The sequence below is a fragment of the Stegostoma tigrinum genome, chromosome 18, assembly GCF_030684315.1.
Source record: "Stegostoma tigrinum isolate sSteTig4 chromosome 18, sSteTig4.hap1, whole genome shotgun sequence".
NCBI classification, from domain to species: Eukaryota; Metazoa; Chordata; class Chondrichthyes; order Orectolobiformes; family Stegostomatidae; genus Stegostoma; species Stegostoma tigrinum.
In genome coordinates this window covers 22,467,109-22,485,537 of record NC_081371.1, presented here as the reverse complement: position 1 = coordinate 22,485,537, position 18,429 = coordinate 22,467,109, and the positions used below count along the sequence as shown (strand labels likewise).

The window sequence follows — 18,429 nt, the reverse complement described above, 5'->3', positions numbered from 1 at the left end:
CAATAACGCTATTATAGCATACTTATTGATACGTATGCACTGTTTCAAATTCTGTACAAAGCACTGCAGTGCAAGATGCCTCCCTTCCTCCACTCACCAACCATTTCTTTGAACAAAACACTTCATTTGGTAAAACAGAGTTGTTGACTTTCATCGACCCACTTAAATTTAGAGATTTCCTTTCTCTCCAAGGTACAGATCTGATGAGGTGTCTTGGACCCAAAACGTTTAGTCTGCTTTCTCTTCAAAGGTGCTGCCAGACTTGCTGAGCTTTTCCAGCAATTTGTTTTTGTTCCCACTTTCTCACCATAGTCTTTTGTCCCTTTAGTCCAAGAACCATATATTCCTGCTTCTTGAAACATTTCTAACTTAAACCTTAATATCTGAACCTGTGCTGTACACTTGCCGCTCATCACATGATGAACTCAGCTCATGAATGTGAGGAATTGATGCTGTTCATTTTTAGAGTAACACAATATGGAATGGTGCTAAAGTTTCAGTGGTAGGCCTCAATGTCAGTCACTTAGCTGCTATCTGTCATCTGTCCCTAAATGTGTGAGGTATAATCAAATACATTTCTGATATACAAGAGTCTCATTAGAAGACCACAATTATGTTTATCAAAATTTATTGTTTTTGGTTTTTGGTGATCTGAAAGCTAAAGGAACTCTTTCTCAAAACAACAAAAGCTTCCTGTTCCCATTCAGTACCCCTAAATGACTAAATATTTAGATCTCCAAATCACTTTGCAAAACTCAGAATAGGGTTTGCTTTCAGAGGGACAGTCCTCTTGCAATTTTCTTGAGGTGTTTGGTGAATTTGACATGGTGACTGAAGAATTCGGTTTTATTTAGCTGGTAGCGTTGTTTTTACAAAATATTTGAGGTACTTGAGCAATGAACAAATCTGCATGACTGTCAATAAGGATTGAAATGCAATTTTGGCAAGCTGACACAGTGTTGTAATATCCAAACCTATTCAGCCTTCATCTTAATAGATCTGCTGAAGATGTGTGATTGAAAGGAGTGGAGTACTATAGGCAGAAGAGTAGGAATTGCAGGAAATTGATCACAACAAAAAGGTTTATTAAATGTCTGGAAATGGCAGATGTTAAAGGGTAAGCAAGACATGAGTGACAGCACAAACAGAGATTTTGTTGATTCTATTTCCTCCTGAGGCTCCTAACACACCAGTTCTGATAAAGTAGGGGACACTCTCTTGAAGAAATTGGTTTTCTTTTTAAATAATTTGGAATATTTAGTCAGAAACAGACATTTCAGTTAACAGATTGTTACCATCCTCTGAGAATCAGCACAACAGGCTTCCTTTGCTGAACAGCTGGTTTGTAAAATTATTGACAGATCTTGCACTTTATATGGGTGTCTTTCATAAGCTGTAGTTACTGTTGTTTTGTAGACAAATAGAACAGCTATTTTATTCAAAAGCACATTTTCACAAACAACAAATGAATAAATAAATTTGTTTTGATACTGCCGTTTGAGAATTAGCCAGTATCTGAAAATAACAGAGCTTCAGACACTTTTTCAAAATTGCATCATGGGAACAAGTACATGGAGCCTTTGCTTAACATCCTTCTGTCACTCCTACCAAGATGGCATTCCCACCACTGATAGTGGGAGCAGCTTTGAGGAATATCAGTCACCGTATCCAAATGAAAGTGTCAACAAGTTGGTGTAAAATTATCAGTATGACTGAAACAAAAGGATGCTCCGCACACATTTTTAGAAAGATTAACCATGTGTCAATTACAGTCGACACTTACAATATATCCTTGTTGCACCGATAGTGCCACAAGATCTAGGTTGCCTTTAATAGTGACAAAACAACAAACTGGTTAGAAATTATCTGGAATGTTGGTGAGAAATATGATTACTTTGATTCTCCCCTTGATGATGTAATTAACCTCAGTGACTCAGAATCTGGTAAATAACGTGATAACGTGTAGCCTCAGGTGGAAATACCCAGTTGTGCATGTATAAATATTGAGTCTCGAACAACTATATTTCCATAGAGTTTTAAAAGGCAAAATCTACATGGAAATTTTCATTAATTTCTGACAACTTTGTTAAACTTGAGACTGGGAAGTTATTATGGCAGATTTCATCTCAACGTTATGAAATCCTTTCAGGTAGTAATGATATTCTCTCTCTACACTGTACTCAAGTATACTTTCAAGCTTGCAACAATAAGTTATAGTTCCTACCAGTTTACAGCAAGATGTAATATGTTTGGAATTTTAATTAATGCAGTAGCAACATGTCACAAAGCTAACTAATCACAGTGCATTTAAAATATGGGATAGAAGCAACAGCAGAACACAGTTACTCAAGGAAGTTGAAGATAAAATGAAATTTGACATTAAATATAGAATAATGCTAGTGAGTTTTCAAACAGACTTACAAAACTGGAAGCAGTCCAAGAACATACAAAAATGCTACAGAATCTGAAGTTATCTTCCAAATATAAAGCACAAGCTTCTGTATGAAATTAGATTCTGATATAAAAATTCTTTGAGATATAATTGCAACAAGAAATTGATATACAGAGAATAATGATTTCAAGACCAGCTTCCCCAAGACTGATTTCTGCAGATTACTGAACCTTGTTCTAGTGTAAAACTGTAATAATATGGAAGTTGGAAATCTGAATTAAAAATAAAAGATGCTGGACATAGACAGCAGAGAAGGCAGCATCTGTGGACAACAATGTTTCAGGACCTCCGCTCAGTTCGCAAGAAACAACTGCACCTCCCAGTTGCGAACCATTTTAACTCCCCCTCCCATTCTTCAGACGACATGTCCATCATGGGCTTCCTGCAGTGCCACAATGATGCCACCTAAAGGTTGCAGGAACAGCAACTCATATTCCATTTGGGAACCCTGCAGCCCAATGGTATCAATGTGGACTTCACAAGCTTCAAAATCTCCCCTTCCCCCACTGCATCCCAAAACCAGCCCAGTTTGTCCCCTCCCCCCACTGCAACCCAAAACCAGCCCAGCCTGTCTCTGCCTCCCTAACCTGTTCTTCCTCTTACCCATCCCCTCCTCCCACCTCAAGCCGCACCTCCATTTCCTACATACTACCTCACCCCGCCTCCTTGACCTGTCCGTCTTCCCTGGACTGACCCATCCCCTCCCTACCTCCCCACCTGTACTCTCCTCTCCACCTTCGGTCCGCCTCCCCCTCTCTCCCTATTTATTGCAGAACCCTCTCCCCATCCTCCATTCTGATGAAGGGTCTAGGCCCGAAACGTCAGCTTTTGTGCTCCCGAGATGCTGCTTGGCCTGCTGTGTTCATCCAGCTTCACCCTTTGTTACCGTGTTTCAGGACAATGATCTTTCATCAGAACTGAGAAGTTAGAAATGTAATACATTTTAGTTGAGTGAAACGTGGAAAAGGAATAAATAAAAGATGTGATAAAGTAGAAAACCAAATTGAATTCAGGGTACAGAGTGAAAGGTAATAGCAATGAAGCAAAAAAAAATGAACAATCCAGATCTATAGGAGGTGTGGACAGCAGAATGCACAAATAAGGGCAAAACTAGACTAAAACCAAAACCTGCAAGGAAAGGGAAACAGAGATAATGGGAACAGCAGATGCTGGAGAATCCAAGATAACAAAGTGTGAAGCTGGATGAATACAGCAGGCCAAGCAGCACCTCAGGAGCACAAAAGCTGATGTTTCAGGCCTAGACCTCTCTGATGAAGGGTCTAGGCCCGAAATGTCAGCTTTTGTGTACCTGAGATGCTGCTTGGCCTGCTGTATTCATCCAACTCCACACTTTGTTATCTAGGAAAGGTAAACAAATGGGACCAGAGATTAAGTCTGAAATTGCTGAACTGAACAATTGAGCCTAAAAGGTTGCAGAGTACCAAAATGAAAAATAAGACCTTGTTCCTGTGCTTTGAACAATGAGGTTATAAAATTGAGGCCAGGTAAATGGACTTTTAATGTCCTAAATATGTTGGAATAACAAGGAATCAATAAAGTTGGCGCTTAAATCCAACCAAATAAATGTTTATCCCATTCATTGTGTTCTCTAAGTAAATCCTTGTTTCTGAATTGCTGAGACAGAGATAGGCTAGAGCTTGGAGGATTGGGTCTTGTTTTGGAGGGAGAGATACATTGGGAAATGAAAGGGAGTGTTCCTCCAAGAGCCTGGTTCAATTGTAGCTTTCAATAGGGAACTGGATAAACACTTAAAGCAAACAAACTTGGGAGGACTGCAGGGAAAGAGTTGAAGGCTGATGCTCGTAAAATTGCTATTGCAGAGAATTGGCATGGACTCTGTGTGCCAAATAGCCTTGTATGTTCTAACAATTCTATTGTTCATTCTATTTTATGATTCTATCATTCTCCTTTGCATATGTGCACCACCCTGTTTGAAAGAACTAAAAAGTCTGGAGACGAAAATTCATAAATCCATTTCCTTCAGACTACAGGAAATGTGTACAGAGAGACAGAATGCCACACATTAACACAAATAGATTGTGGGCAATGTATGCTCGGCAGAAGGCTGAACAGTTCACACTTCCATTGTCTCTGGTATCTCTTGGCTGACAGGTATGACCTCTGAAGGCTGACTGTTTGTTTGGAAGGACCATGAAACAGGTAAGTTGAAACAGCAAGCTCAACTGGTAGAAAAAAAATTCCCACAGAGAACAGAAGTGTTAATTTGTGTTAATATTCCAAGGCAAGTCAGCTATTATGTTGCAAAGTCTAATTCTTTTATTAAATAAATTTGGGCAAGAACAGACCGGAACATGCATGTAAATGACTCTAGATAATGAAATGTCTTCTTCTTCTCTCCCAGGCTCTGAACACCCTCCACACTCCCTGACTGTTACAGAACAAAAATGAAACATCGCCATTTTAAATTTGACTACTGAAATGTGATAGTATCAACGATATAATTGGTAGTCCTCTGCCACGTAACATGTGGATGTGCACCACGGTGGTCATCTTTTAGAAAAGATTAGATCCCGACTCTGACATAGTCAACTAAGCTGCATTTGCTGCATAGGAAGATAGTAGGCTAAGGTGATAAAAGACTCAGTGCCTTCAGTTCTCTGTGGGCATTTTTTTTTCTACCAGTTGTGCTTGCTGTTTCAGCTTACCTGTTGCATGGTCCTTCCAAACAAACAGTCAGCCTTCAGAGGTCATACCTGTCAGCCAAGAGATACCAGAGACAATGCAAGTGTGAACTGTTCAGCCTTCTACCAGTCTACCCAGTCTCATTACTGCAGAAGAGATGCTGAAGACTCAGACATTGCAGACATTCAGATAGATCAATGCTGCATGCATTCTTACTCAGAATCACAGAGTCATTAGTGTGAATTACACAGTGTAGCCCAGTACGCCTGCACCAACTCTATTATGTCTATCATTGTCATCTAGTGCTAATCCCCTGCCATTTCCCCATATTCTTGCACAATATTACTATACAAGAAAAAAATCCAATGCCTCAACTGAATGCATCTCCCACCACATTTCCCTGCAGTGCATCCATATCCTGCCAACTTGCAATGTGAAGTTTTTGTTCTAAACATCATATTTGCTTCACTTGCATATCACTTTAAATCCAAATGTCTTCTTATTCTTGTTCCTTTTACAAGCAGATAGAAGTACACTCTATTTACTCTGTCCAGCCACATTTTGAAGACTTCAATCAGATCTCCTCTCAGCTTTCTCTCTATAGCGAAGAGTCCCAACTTTTTCAATCTATCCTCATAACTTAATTTTCTCCTAACTGGAACCACACTGATTTTATAAATGAATGATCTCTTATTACACACTTCAGTGTGCAACTAACCTGTGGGATGACACAATGCTCAGAGGTTTCACAGTGCCAGAGAGCCAGGTTTGATTCCCTTCTCTGGCAACTGTCTGTGTGGAGTTAACACATTCTCATCATGTTTGGGTGGATTTCTTCCAGGTTCTCCAGTTTCCTCCCAAAGTCCAAAGATGTGCAGGTTAGGTTGGCCTCGTTAAATTGGCCATGGTGTTCAAGAATGAGTAGGTTGGGTGGGTTAGCTGTGGGAAATGCAGGATTACATACAGTTGGGGCAAGTCTGAGTGGGATGCTCTTCAGAGCGTCAGTGTGGACTCGCTGCACTGCTCCCACACTGCAGGGATTCTATGATTCTCTATGACTCTACGAATATCACAGTTAAACTGGTTGTCTTTTGTCTATATTATTTGTGAATGAGTCTGTGCATATTTAGGGTTTCTAGAAGGGGTAAAGTTTAAATGACATTGGAGTAGATTAGAAATACGTTATTTTCTTTTTTTGATAAAGAGGGTTATTTTCTGTTAATGTTGAAACCTAGTGCAAATTGCTTTTGTCCTGAATAGCAGACAGTCAGGGAAATTAGTAATTTTAGAAACCTAACAGATTTTATACATTTTGGGATTGTCTGTGGGACCGTGGGATCTGACTTTGGTGCACTCTTCCCAGTTAATTCATAAAAATAGAAAGTTGAAGGACTGTAGTATGGCAAAAGACTTAAGAATTGGGCAGAAGCCAATAATTGATTTTTTTTTCAGAAACTTGCAGGAAAAGTCCTGAACTTGTGATCCCATAGAAACTAAAAGAATAAAAATGGGAAACCTAAGTGGATAAATTTGTGTTCTTAGTAGAAATCACAGGAGCCTGGAATTGTAGGAAGGACAGCTCATTACTGGGGGTTTATCAACTTGAGGAAGGCTATGAGAATTTTTTCTTAAATGGTAAATAAGTAGTTATATTACAATTCATCTTGGAGATGGGCAATATGGTTGGTACACTGGAAGTTCAAAACCTGTTCCATAGCACCACCATGTTGCCAGATTGCGGAATTGTGAAATGTTAGAGAATGAAAGCAGGAACCTATTCAGGAGTTTGGAAAGTACTGTTAAGTCAGAACTAACTGTGGGTTAGTTGAACTTTCCAATGTTACATACTAAATTAATAGTTATGTTCAATAGCAATAGCAAGATAATGCAAATTCTGATGACGTGAAATAAAAAGGGAACAAAACTCAGTTGGTCTGGAAGCATCCATGAAGAGAGTACCTAGTGACAAAATTAACATTTCAACTTGTAAACATTAACTTTTCTTTCTTCACAGATCTTCCAGACTTGCTGAGCTACTTCAGCATTTTTAAATGTTATTGGCCAAATAATACAAAGGCAAAAACTAAACATTGCAGATTGATTCTAGCTCTAAAACATTTGACTGGAAAACACACAAAATACTCTCCAATTTTGACAGTTAGGCTGGCAGTGAGAAATTCTGGTCATAGCACCAAGGAGCACTGATTTTTAAGGCCATAGCTTTAATTACATTAAACTAGCCAACTTAAGACTCTAAATGGACATCCTGATGCAGTTCATTGAAGTAAAACTGGCAAATATTTGATCAGCCTGATAAATAAAAAGCAAATGGGTGGGGAGCTGCAGCAGGGAGCTGCTCCTCCTAATCTCAAAGAAAAACAATTTTGTAGAGCCTCTTAACGTCGGCAACAGAACCGACAGCACATTACACATTTTTCAAATTAGTTCTCCAAGGAAAATTAAGAGTTTTATCATCATATATACACTCAGAACTGACTACTCTGTACATTTACCATGTTCAAACTGACCCAAGAGAGTTGCATGCGGTCAAAAATTTGTGGCATCTCTTCAAAAATTTCTAGAATAAAAAGACCTAGTTACTAACATCTAATAATGTCTATTGAAATAATGCTGAAATACATAACTTGCACATTGGTAAGTTAGGTGTTATGTTGCTTTTGAGCCAGAAAAGCATTAAAACCACATTAAATGAGAAACATCAAAGTAATATAGAGAAATGTTATCAGGTTTGTTCCACCAAGGCCATAAAGTCCATTATTAATTTTGAAAAAAGACAAGTCAGTAAATGTTCAACTGTTGTTTACTGACCAGAAGATAAATCCTAAGTCCTTGTTTCCAGGTCATAAAAAAATCAAGGTTTTGAAATTCTGAAAATTCTGTATTATACTCCATGCTCTCAAAACCTTTATGCAGATAAAGAAAAAAGATGATATACTTGCCACATAATACAGAATAATTTAAACCTTTCCAAACATACAAGTGTTGCCACAGTTTGAAATCATTTGATTGACTGTGCAATAATTTTGGCTGTCTATAATTGTTAAACAGCTTCATATACAAGTAAAGGTAAAATTGTCTCCATTAGTAAACTGTTCCACAAACTGAGTGCATGTTAAATTATAAACTTTTTTAAATTTTGAGTTATAAAAAGAACTGTTGCTAACTCAGATTCTCCAGCATCTGCAGTTCCCATTATCTTTGCTGCTAACTTTTCTTTGCCATATTCCTAAAACAGTTCTTAGGAACAAACTGATGCAATGTTGAAGAGAGTGTTATTTTGGCTTTTCAAAGATCCATTAGAAACTTCTCCCTAAACTACAAGCATATGCACGGAAGTCAAGAGCATCATATTTGCTAAAGGCAATCAAAAGGGACTAATGGAATGAACTTAACTCAAGGGGGCTGTAATACAAAAAGCAGAGCTTATTGGGCTTCTGTGGTACAATATACGAGTATGGCCCTAACTAGATTTAAATTATCATTTTCCAAAACTGACTGAGGGTTGACCTTACAGAGGTTTATAAAATCAAAACGAGCATAGACATGGTGAAGAGCCAATGTCCTTTTCCCAAGATGGGGAGTCCAAAACTAGAACAGTATAGGTTTAAGGTGAGAGGGTAAAGATTTAAAAAAGGTTCTGAGGGGTAGCTTTTTCACACAGAGGGTGGTGCGTGCATTGAACAGGCTGCGAGAGAGAGGTTGATACAATTACAACATTTAAAAGTCATCTGGATGGGTATATGAATAGGAAGAGTTTACAGAAATATGGACCAAATGCTGGTTAATGAGACTAGGTCAGATTGGAATGTCTGGTCAGTATAGATGTATTGGACAGAAGGGTCTGTTTCCATGCTGTATGACTCTGACTCTAAAGCAGTTATTTCACACAGAAACCAAATGCACGAAATGTCTAAACAAACTTATTATTCATAAGAAGTCAAATTTTATTGTGCAGCCGTATGAGCAACTAAAATTTAACAAAACAGATTAATATATTCTGTATACATAGTATAACATGGTCCTTATAAGGAATGAATTCATCTGAATCACAACCACCAATTCCAGGACATTTACTATTACAAAAACAGCATAAGAATTTCCTAATTGTCACATTTCTCCTTTCCAATATCACAGAATTTTTAAAATCATATTGTACTATGACAAAGTGCAAGAGGGCATAATTGGTTGGGAGTATGGAGGAAATGCAAAACATGGAATGGATACACAACCAGATGTATGAAAAGAGAAATGGAGAAAGGAGAGCAGTGGAGAGCAAGACATGTGACTACTGCATGGATAAACTGACAGACAGATAATGACCAATGTGGTAGGAAAATTTCAAAAGAAATGTGAAAAATTTTTCAGTCTAGATTCACTCATCTATATTGTAAATAGTTTCAGCACATAGGAAATTATACTAAAAACTCATACTGGCAATACCTGTTACTCATTCAAGTAGTTATGTAATTGGTCTTTTCATCATTAAAAAGGTGTATTGTATAGTATGACACAAAGTTGCTATTATATATAGGGATAAGTAACACTAAGGTTAAAAAAAATTGCTACTGATACTGACAAATGACTCAAAATGCTCCAAGTTCTTTGTTACATACCACACTTCCCTGCCAGGGATCCAATTTCTAATTTCCAAAATGCAATTATAGACTACAAACAGATTTCACAAGCTGATAAAAAAATTACAAATTGAGCATTATAAAAGCCCCCTTCAAATTTTCAGTTTATTCTAAATGCTGGGCCCCAATGTGAACTCTAATGTCAAAATAAATACAATCGTGCAATCTCATCATGCAATGTGTACCCACTCTCCCAGTATGCATCAGTGCCAGCTAGCTGAATAGTTTGCTATAACTTCCAGTAGTTTGTGCTCAGTTTTTCACAAAATTGCTTTGTAAAGTAAATACATTTAAAATATACTACATTGAATGCCTTTTTAAAATAAAAACATTTACAAGGGATGATAAAGCAATCTGAAGGGATTAAGTTCAAGATCGAAAAGGCTGGGTCTTTTCTCTGAAAGAATGAGAAAGGCTTGACAGGAAACTTTAAGATTCTGTAAGAATAGATTGGTGAACATACAAAACAGGTTTCCATTTGTGGAAACGACAAAACCTATGGGGCTGTAGTCATATGACTGTCACAAATAAAACCAATAGACAATTCAGGGTAAAAAAAAAGACAGTGACAAGAATATGGAGTTTCCCCACCCACTATAAGGAGTAGTTAGGTAAAGAACAAATATATTTCATGAAAAACAAGATAAATACTTATGAAAGGAGTATAAGAATACATTGATAGATAAAAAGTGTGAAGAAGCTCGCATATATCAATAACATACGCATGAAATAACTGGCACAAATATTTATTTAGCTTGCTATATGCCACATAAACTGGGGAACATTTAAAAAAAGGAAAAGCAGCTCATGAGTGAAAGCAGGAGAATGTAGATGCCACTAAAGAAGAGTAATAAAGACACATTATGGATTTTCTGTAGATGGTGAGCCCTAAGAACTCAATAACCTCATGTGCAAGAACAGGAATATCTTTCACAAAGGATCCACATGACAGATAATCTTCACACTGTTAACTCCCAATTATGCTAATTTTCAGATTTTCATGGTTCTACCTAATAAAAGTTTCTCTCAACTGAGATGCCATATCAAAGGTTTTGTGCATCAAAAGTAGATTCCTCTTTGCACTGGCCTGTCAATTCCAAGAAATAATCACCATTGTTTCAAAGGTCAAAATCATTTTATATTACTAAAACAGATGATTGACCTTCAATGGAATCCGGAATTTGCTTCACCAGCTCTGCTGAATATTAATGCCTCAAAAATTCCATAATTTGCTTACCAGCAGAAATACAATAGTGCTCATACTAGTGACTTTTGTCTCTGATTGCAAGCAGTCCAGAGGGCCAAAAAGATCAGCTCATTTGAGTACCAATGTCAGACACTTCTAACTAGCTAATGGAAATGGGCAATATTGCTTGCCACTGCCACCAATTTTAAAAATTCCGTCTATAACTTTGCTCAACTGTCACTGGTGCAATTTGGTCCCAACATGATTATTTCACGGGCAAATAAATTAAGTAGCCGTACAAAATGTATTTTTAAGTTACTGGACATGTTACAAAGCATAACACTTAGACTGCAAAAACTAATGTCAAGATGGAACACAGCAATTCCAGATTTAGTAGCTAATCACTAAAGCATGTGTCCATGTAATCTGTGACATCAAATTAAGTCCAAAATTAAAATTACCTATAATTTTAACAGCTAACTGTAAGATATTGATAAACGTCAAGATATTCTACATAATTAAAGTCAGTGGTGCTCCTGGAGTGTGTGCCACTTGATTGTTGATTAGTCAGTTAATTTAAACAATGGAGCTATAACTTTTAACAAGCAAATGATTAGTACTTTTGCAGACAATTGTTTAACTGACAATGCCACGATCTTGGTCCATTTAAGACACACACATTTGCTCCGCAGCATTACGCAAACAGTTCCCACAGTATGTTAACTAAAATATACGCTAAGTATCCTAAATACAAGTATTTTACACAAACTAAAATGTTCTCGTTGATATGCTAAAGGTAAACTACAGTTCAGAGTCGCAAGATATAGGTAAGCATCTTAATCGTACCTTTAGAAATACTGGCCCCTTAAGAAATTGGTAGACAACGTTCACCATTTATCATCTATGCTATTACACTGAAACAATCAAGCAAAATTACTTTCAGAGCAGTAGTAGTATTCAAATTTTTAAAAAAGACTAAGTATACAAATCTACCTACAAAATTTCTCCAACATGCCCCCTAACAATGCAGCGCCGGTGGTGATTAGACACGATTAAACAGTCGGCCATTTTACGGAGCACGAACAAACTCATCATCATTCGGATTACGGTGATCGGATTACAGCAGAGGAAATTTGGTAATATTGCCCATGCATCACTCATATATAATTCATTACAACTACAATTCCAAACATAGTATTAAGTGATCGTAACATTGCATACACAAAAAAATGTTCGCAATAGATGAAACATCTAATTCCGTTTTAGTCATCGCCGTACATAAACCTAACAATCAGTTTGGTTCGCTTTCCAAATTAAAAGTCAAATTATTATCAACGCACAGGACGGTGATCGCGGGGTCAGACAAGTCAACAGCACCTATCAGGCCCAACAAAAATCATTTATCTCCACTGCCAAGCTTCACCTGCCCTGTACAGGACAAAAAATTACTAAATCTTCAGTGTAATTTAATAAAGCATTAGACAGCTAATCACAACCGTTTACAATACGCTCACACGTTTCCAAAAGCCACATGCTTCCTGATTTCAAAATATACCATGCCACTAGAATAACAATGTAAGTATTTTGAATTTACCAGATTGGAATTGGTTGCATTCGAGTCGTCCTCAGGGAAAGGTATATAGACGGCTAAGGCCACACAATTAGCGAAAATAGTTAGGAGAATAATTATTTCGAAGGGCCTGAGGCTGAGAGTTAAAGAACAATTGTAATTAGAAAAAAAACACAATCCGAAAGCAAAGATTTACATCTTATTTGTTTCAAGCTAAATATAATGCAAAGAGTGTGATTTGAAATTCAACAGAACGTCCCAAATACGTTAAAGGCACGGGCACTTTCTGTTTAGAGATAATACAAGATTGTTTTTAAAGTAAAACAAATGGCTGCGACAGGAATCTGTTACATTTTCTATGCGTGTGAATGTTTTTAGAATAAAAGGATTATTCTTGTTAAATGTACGTTTCGAAAACAAGTTTGAAAGTAATAGTTAAAGGTTGCATTCCCATATACATCAACGTCCATTCCTCATCAGATCACTCCCAGTGAACGTATGAGGACATGAATATGCCCTGCCTCGTTCTATTCCAACCAAGTCATAACCAGAAATCTCGGCTACTTCCTATTTCTCATCTATGCGCTGCTCCGCTGCAAAGACACCCCCCCAAAAAAAAATACGTAACAATTGACATGTAAGCTGAGAATACCGAGTTCTACATTTTTCTCTGCTTGTTCAACATTCAGTGCTGAATTAGAACTTTCCTTTAATTAAATATGGGAAGTTATCTTCTCCAGTCATACCACAGATTCGATTTGCCAAGTCCATGCCTTGGTGGGTGGGCTGAAGACAGGGATATAGGCTAATTCAATTTGTTTCCGATCTTGCTCTACACTGAACTTGCAAACGGTTATCCTTTATACCATGAAGACCTCAGTACCATCGGTACTAAGCTCACGTGTTGCTGAACCTCATTCCTACTTCAGTCACCTTTTGACGTGACTATTCCAATGCCCATCCCCATTTTGTATGCTTCATATGCTTAAAATCATTTCAAGATTCTGCTGCAGGATTCTTAATCCGCACGGAATTCCATTCTTTTATTAGCCCCGTGTCTTGCTTTACTGCATTGCCTCTCAATTTTAGAAGTCCTACCCTTGTTTTCGCATTCCTCCCAGGTCTGGTCACCTAGCCAAATATCTCACCAGTGTCTACGTATAAGATTTAGTTAGATGACCTTCGTTGGAATGTTTTATTGAGTTAAAAGACTTTGCAAATATCATGTGTTGGAGCGGGAAAAGGTTCTCTAACCTCTTACTCCCCATTTCTTGAACGTGTCTTTATTTTACATTTATGTGTATAGTTATTGCAGTCTAGCTGTACCTATGCATCTGCACACCTTAATGCCTACAAATCTTTTTACAATGTTTAACTGGTCGCGATTTTAAATATTTTCATATTTTAAAGGATATTTCCATTCGACAATATTGATACATGCTCGCCTCAAAGGGTTTTTGAGAGTCAAGCAGAAGAGAGCCCGTGGTGGACGTGTGGTCGCGGCGCTAGCTTGTTTTTTCTGCTTGCTATACTGTTGCCTTTTCCTTTGGGTTGAGTTGGCCGTAGAGACCATATTGTTGCCCATCATCGCGGCGGCTTTGGCTTGTCTGGCCGCGTCGATGGCTGCCTGCCACGACAAGGCAGCTCCAGGACTTGGGATGTGCTCTGGAGCCAGACCGTCCGTCCTGGCATTTGAAAGGCCACGGGCAAATACAGCTCGGCTGCTACCATAGTTGGCGCCTGGAATAAAAAAAACACTTTAGCCATGTATATACTATAAAAATGTAGCCTCCAGTATTCCTTTCTCCAAATAGTTGCTGCCAATCCCTGATAATTCTTAGATTTTCACGCAAAACAAGTCTTAGTAAATTCGAATCAAAACAGTTAGGAATGTTGCAATCACAGATAAGTGTATATAAAACGATAACAGTACAGAATATTATTCGGAATTTTAAATATTCCAAGATTTGAGATTTAAATGAAAAACTGCAACCTGAAATAATGACTTCACAGATGGTGGAGCCATTTCCTTCGCGAATGCTAACAGAAAAATTGAAGAAAAAAAAATCTCCGTCCATAGTTCAAGAAATAATGATTCATCCGGGAGCTCGATCAAAAAAAAGCCAAATTTAGATATCGTTCGTACTAGCTTTACGATACCATCTCCAAATATCATCCATATAGAATTATGGTATTTAACCATAAATAGAGTATTTCCTTAAAAAGACGCCCGGACAACTTGATCGCATGTTAATTTCATGTGCAATACATGTGCAGCAGCACTGCTTCGAGCAATTGTTTCATCATGTTAATATTTGCGGGGGGAAAGTGTAAAACGGTCCCTAAAACATATTATTCTCCCAAACTGCCTGTTAAATATCGCTATACAGCCCAAACGCCCTTCGATTACATTTAAGGAAATAAGATTTGTGATGCTCCTCTTTCTCTCTCTTCCCCATTCCTGTTTTCACGGTACTTACCTTGATGGTTTTCCTCAGGAATATACATCCTCTCCTTTTCATTCACCATTTAAATACGCCAATGTTTTTGTTCCACAAACGGCGATTACCTGATCCCCATTATTACAATAAAACGCAAGTAACTGATCCTCTATACCTCCCTCTTTCTCACAGCACATCCTGATTACATCCGGGGCTTCACAGAGAGTACATCATACACATTCCAAGCTCGCTTTCACTCTGTTTAGTGGATATTACGGGAGGAGGGAAAATATCCCGGGCAACTCTCTGAGGGTTAAATCCTGTCTTTCCGTATGTAACTAAAGAATGGTTAAAAAGAAGGGAGCTGGGTGGGGTGATGACCTAATGAAGCGTGGAAAATAGACGGAGAAAGGAAAACATGCAGTGTTGCAGGCCATTCCTTGCGAACGCTGGAAGAGTTCCCTGAGCGCTATCTTCTGACTGTTTCCAGATGTTCTTACGTGTAAAATAAACTAAGCACATTTTTTTGTCTCCAGAGCCTGGAAACAGTTTATGGAATCATGACGTAAAATAAACAAGTGGACAATGTCTCCCTAAGCCAAAAAAAACAAAAAGCTCATGCCAATTGTTTCCCTTTTTTGGCTTAATTGCTCTTTTACTCAACTTGTTGATATCCTGTATTGTGTGTCGGAAGCTCATAGAAAGACACAAATATTTCTTTCTTATCCTGTCGATTTGTTTTGAATAAAAGATTCGAATACATATATTTTGCATTAAGTCGTAGAGAACAAAAATGTGCCGTTGACTTTTGTTTAGTATAAACCATAGAAGAAAATAGCGTTACATTATAATGAAAAAAAATCTAGAATTCAAAACTAATGGAAAAGATATGGATATCTGTTAATTAGCCATATAATTGGAAATGTCATTGCTATCCTTTAAAAACTTAGTTATCCTGAGTTGTGAATTCAATTTAAGCAAAGATGTTGTCACGAGGTCATGGCTTATGATGAAATTTTATCTCTAAACGAAGACAAGCAAACTGGAAGCAACAAAAGCTGTTCAGGTCCCGGAAATGCTCAAGTAATTATGACTGTTATTTTCAAATTGGTAAGAAACCAAATAAATATCTGGGTGGAATCAAATAAAGCTTGATAAATTGTATTCTTGCTCATTATAGATAATTTTATTAGTAAATTAAACTTGAAACAGGTAGAAATAAGTTTAAACCTTCAGTTATTTTGCACAGCTAAATATATTTTTACTTCACAATCAATCAAGTGTAAATAAATGCAATGGGATAGGAGCCCAAAGTTTGGTGACAAACTCCACCAGATTGTAAATTTTATCACCATTTAGGTATAACCTCACTTAATTACATCCTTTCATATACTCCAGGAAGTAAATATTCTGAAATGTCGCCACACTGCCAGTACTGCTATTTCTAGTTATTTATTTAAATAGCAGTTGCTTACCTGTTTCTAATGCTAGTTGAATAATCTTTATTGCTAAGCTATTTTGTTGCACTGTTCAGTTTGGAAGTTTATATTCTTGTGTGAATTCTAAAGGTACCTGTTTATAATGCTAGCTGAATAATCTTTAATGTTAAGCTATTTTATTGCACTGTTCAGCTGGAAGTTTATGTTCTTGTTTGAATTTTAAAGTTAACAGTTTTTTTAATCCATGTCATGTATTAAGATAATTTACTTAACCAACCGTATATTTGAATTAGAGTATCAATAATGAATTTAGAATGAAATAACTATATCATGAAAAGCCAGATTTATTATCCTCCATGTTCAAGTAACCTAAATAAACAAGCTTAGTTTTTTTTACATCTTGGAAGTTGTATTTTTTTCTTGTCATGAAGAAACTACAAATTACAGGTGTATTAATCATGGGAGCGAAGAGAAAAGGCAGTTATTATTTTTGGCCTGCGATATACCTAAAGCGTACCATTGAGAGTTCAATCTTATATTTCTTTTCAAGCTTCTTGAAAGCATGGAGAAAATCATAAAATCCTTAAATCTACTAATGTGCCGTATGAAATTATGCCATGTGTGGAAATGACACAGATTGCACATTGGCAAGTTCTGCAAATACACAGCTCAGATCCCGGATGTTGTGTGAATATTTATACATTTAGTTATGATGTAAGACTTCGTTTTAAAAAAAACCACACCTTTTGGCTCTGAAAAGTTTTGGTACTGAAGAAAATAATTTAAGAAACATTTTGACTGATCTCAAATCAACTACTTTTATAAAAGTAATTCAAACTGAAGTTTAGGCTGTGATCTTGAACTAAAACATTTAAAGAAAACATTAACTAACTTGCTTTCAATAGCAAATTAATTTCATAATAAATAAATGTGACCACTGCATTCTGAATTTTTTTTAAAACTTGCATTTATATAGCACTTTTCGCATTCATCAGACTTTCAATGTACTTACAACCAATTGAATACTTTTTGAATGTATGTGTCATTGAAAAACAGCCATTTTGCACATAGAATCCTCATACAAGCAATAATGTAATGTTAAACAGACAAGCTGTTTGGGAATAAATGTTGGCTAGGGTACTAGGAATAGCTCACCTGCTTTCCTTTGCAACCTCTCACTTGATAAAGACAGCACCTCCAACATTGCAGCACCCCCTTAATGCAATTTCCACCTTGATTTTTGTACTATCTTGTAGAATGAGATTTGAGCCCGCAACCTTGTGACTTAGGAGTGCAACCAACTGAGCCACAACTGAACTTGCTGGGAAAAATAAACCCACACACTGCTTAGATAGCAATAGACTAAACCAGGTGGGGAAGCAAAGGAATTGCTGGGCACCAATATACAGATCAGTAAAAATAAAAACAGGTAATAAGACCACAAACAAAGAGGACTAGAATGGAAATGCAGGAAAGTCATCTTGTTCGGAACTTTGGTTACAGTTCAACTGGAATGCTGACATCATTCTGTGATACATATCATTAGAACATAGAGGCATTGCAGAAGATGCAAAAATGATATACAAGGCTTGATGTCAGAAATGAAAATTTATATACATGAGGATATATTGAAAAGGTAATGCTCCTTTTGCAACAAATAAAAGGCTGAAGGTGATTGGAGATTCTTGAAATAACGGAAGGGTTTGTTTGGTAATACAGGGAGAAACTGTTTCCATTTGTAGGAGAAAACAAAATGATAATCTGTAAAGTTAGTTATTAATAAACCAATAATGAATTCAGGAGAAACATCTTTACCTAAAGTGCAGCAGGAATCTGGAATGCATTACTGCAAGGTGTAGTTGAAACAAATGGCAGAGGCATTGAAGGAGAAGTTGGATTAGATTAGGGTCATAGAGTTATACAGCACAACAACAGACCCTTCGGTCCAACTTGTCTATGCTGACTAGGTTTCCCAACTGGTCCCATCTGTCTGCCCATATCCCTGTAAACCTATTCATGTAC

The 18,429-nt window shown here is 37.1% G+C and overlaps 1 protein-coding gene across 15 annotated transcripts in view; it reads right to left on the bottom strand.

Moving 5' to 3' along the window:
• The window catches only part of LOC125460699 (voltage-dependent L-type calcium channel subunit alpha-1C-like), an 814,036-nt gene that overhangs the window by 669,618 nt on the left and 125,989 nt on the right, over positions 1–18,429 (bottom strand). For 11 of the 15 annotated variants that reach the window (XM_048548420.2, XM_048548421.2, XM_048548422.2 and 8 more), the window contains exons 2-3: positions 13,943–14,267; positions 12,552–12,657 (exon numbers count right to left, since the gene is read on the bottom strand). In XM_048548420.2, the coding sequence (XP_048404377.1) occupies positions 12,552–12,657; positions 13,943–14,267 (431 nt within the window). Of the gene's footprint in view, positions 1–12,551; positions 12,658–13,942; positions 14,268–15,007; positions 15,391–18,429 lie in introns of those variants that run through there. The other 4 variants (XM_048548427.2, XM_048548434.2, XM_059652392.1 and 1 more) reach the window with 1 other exon arrangement.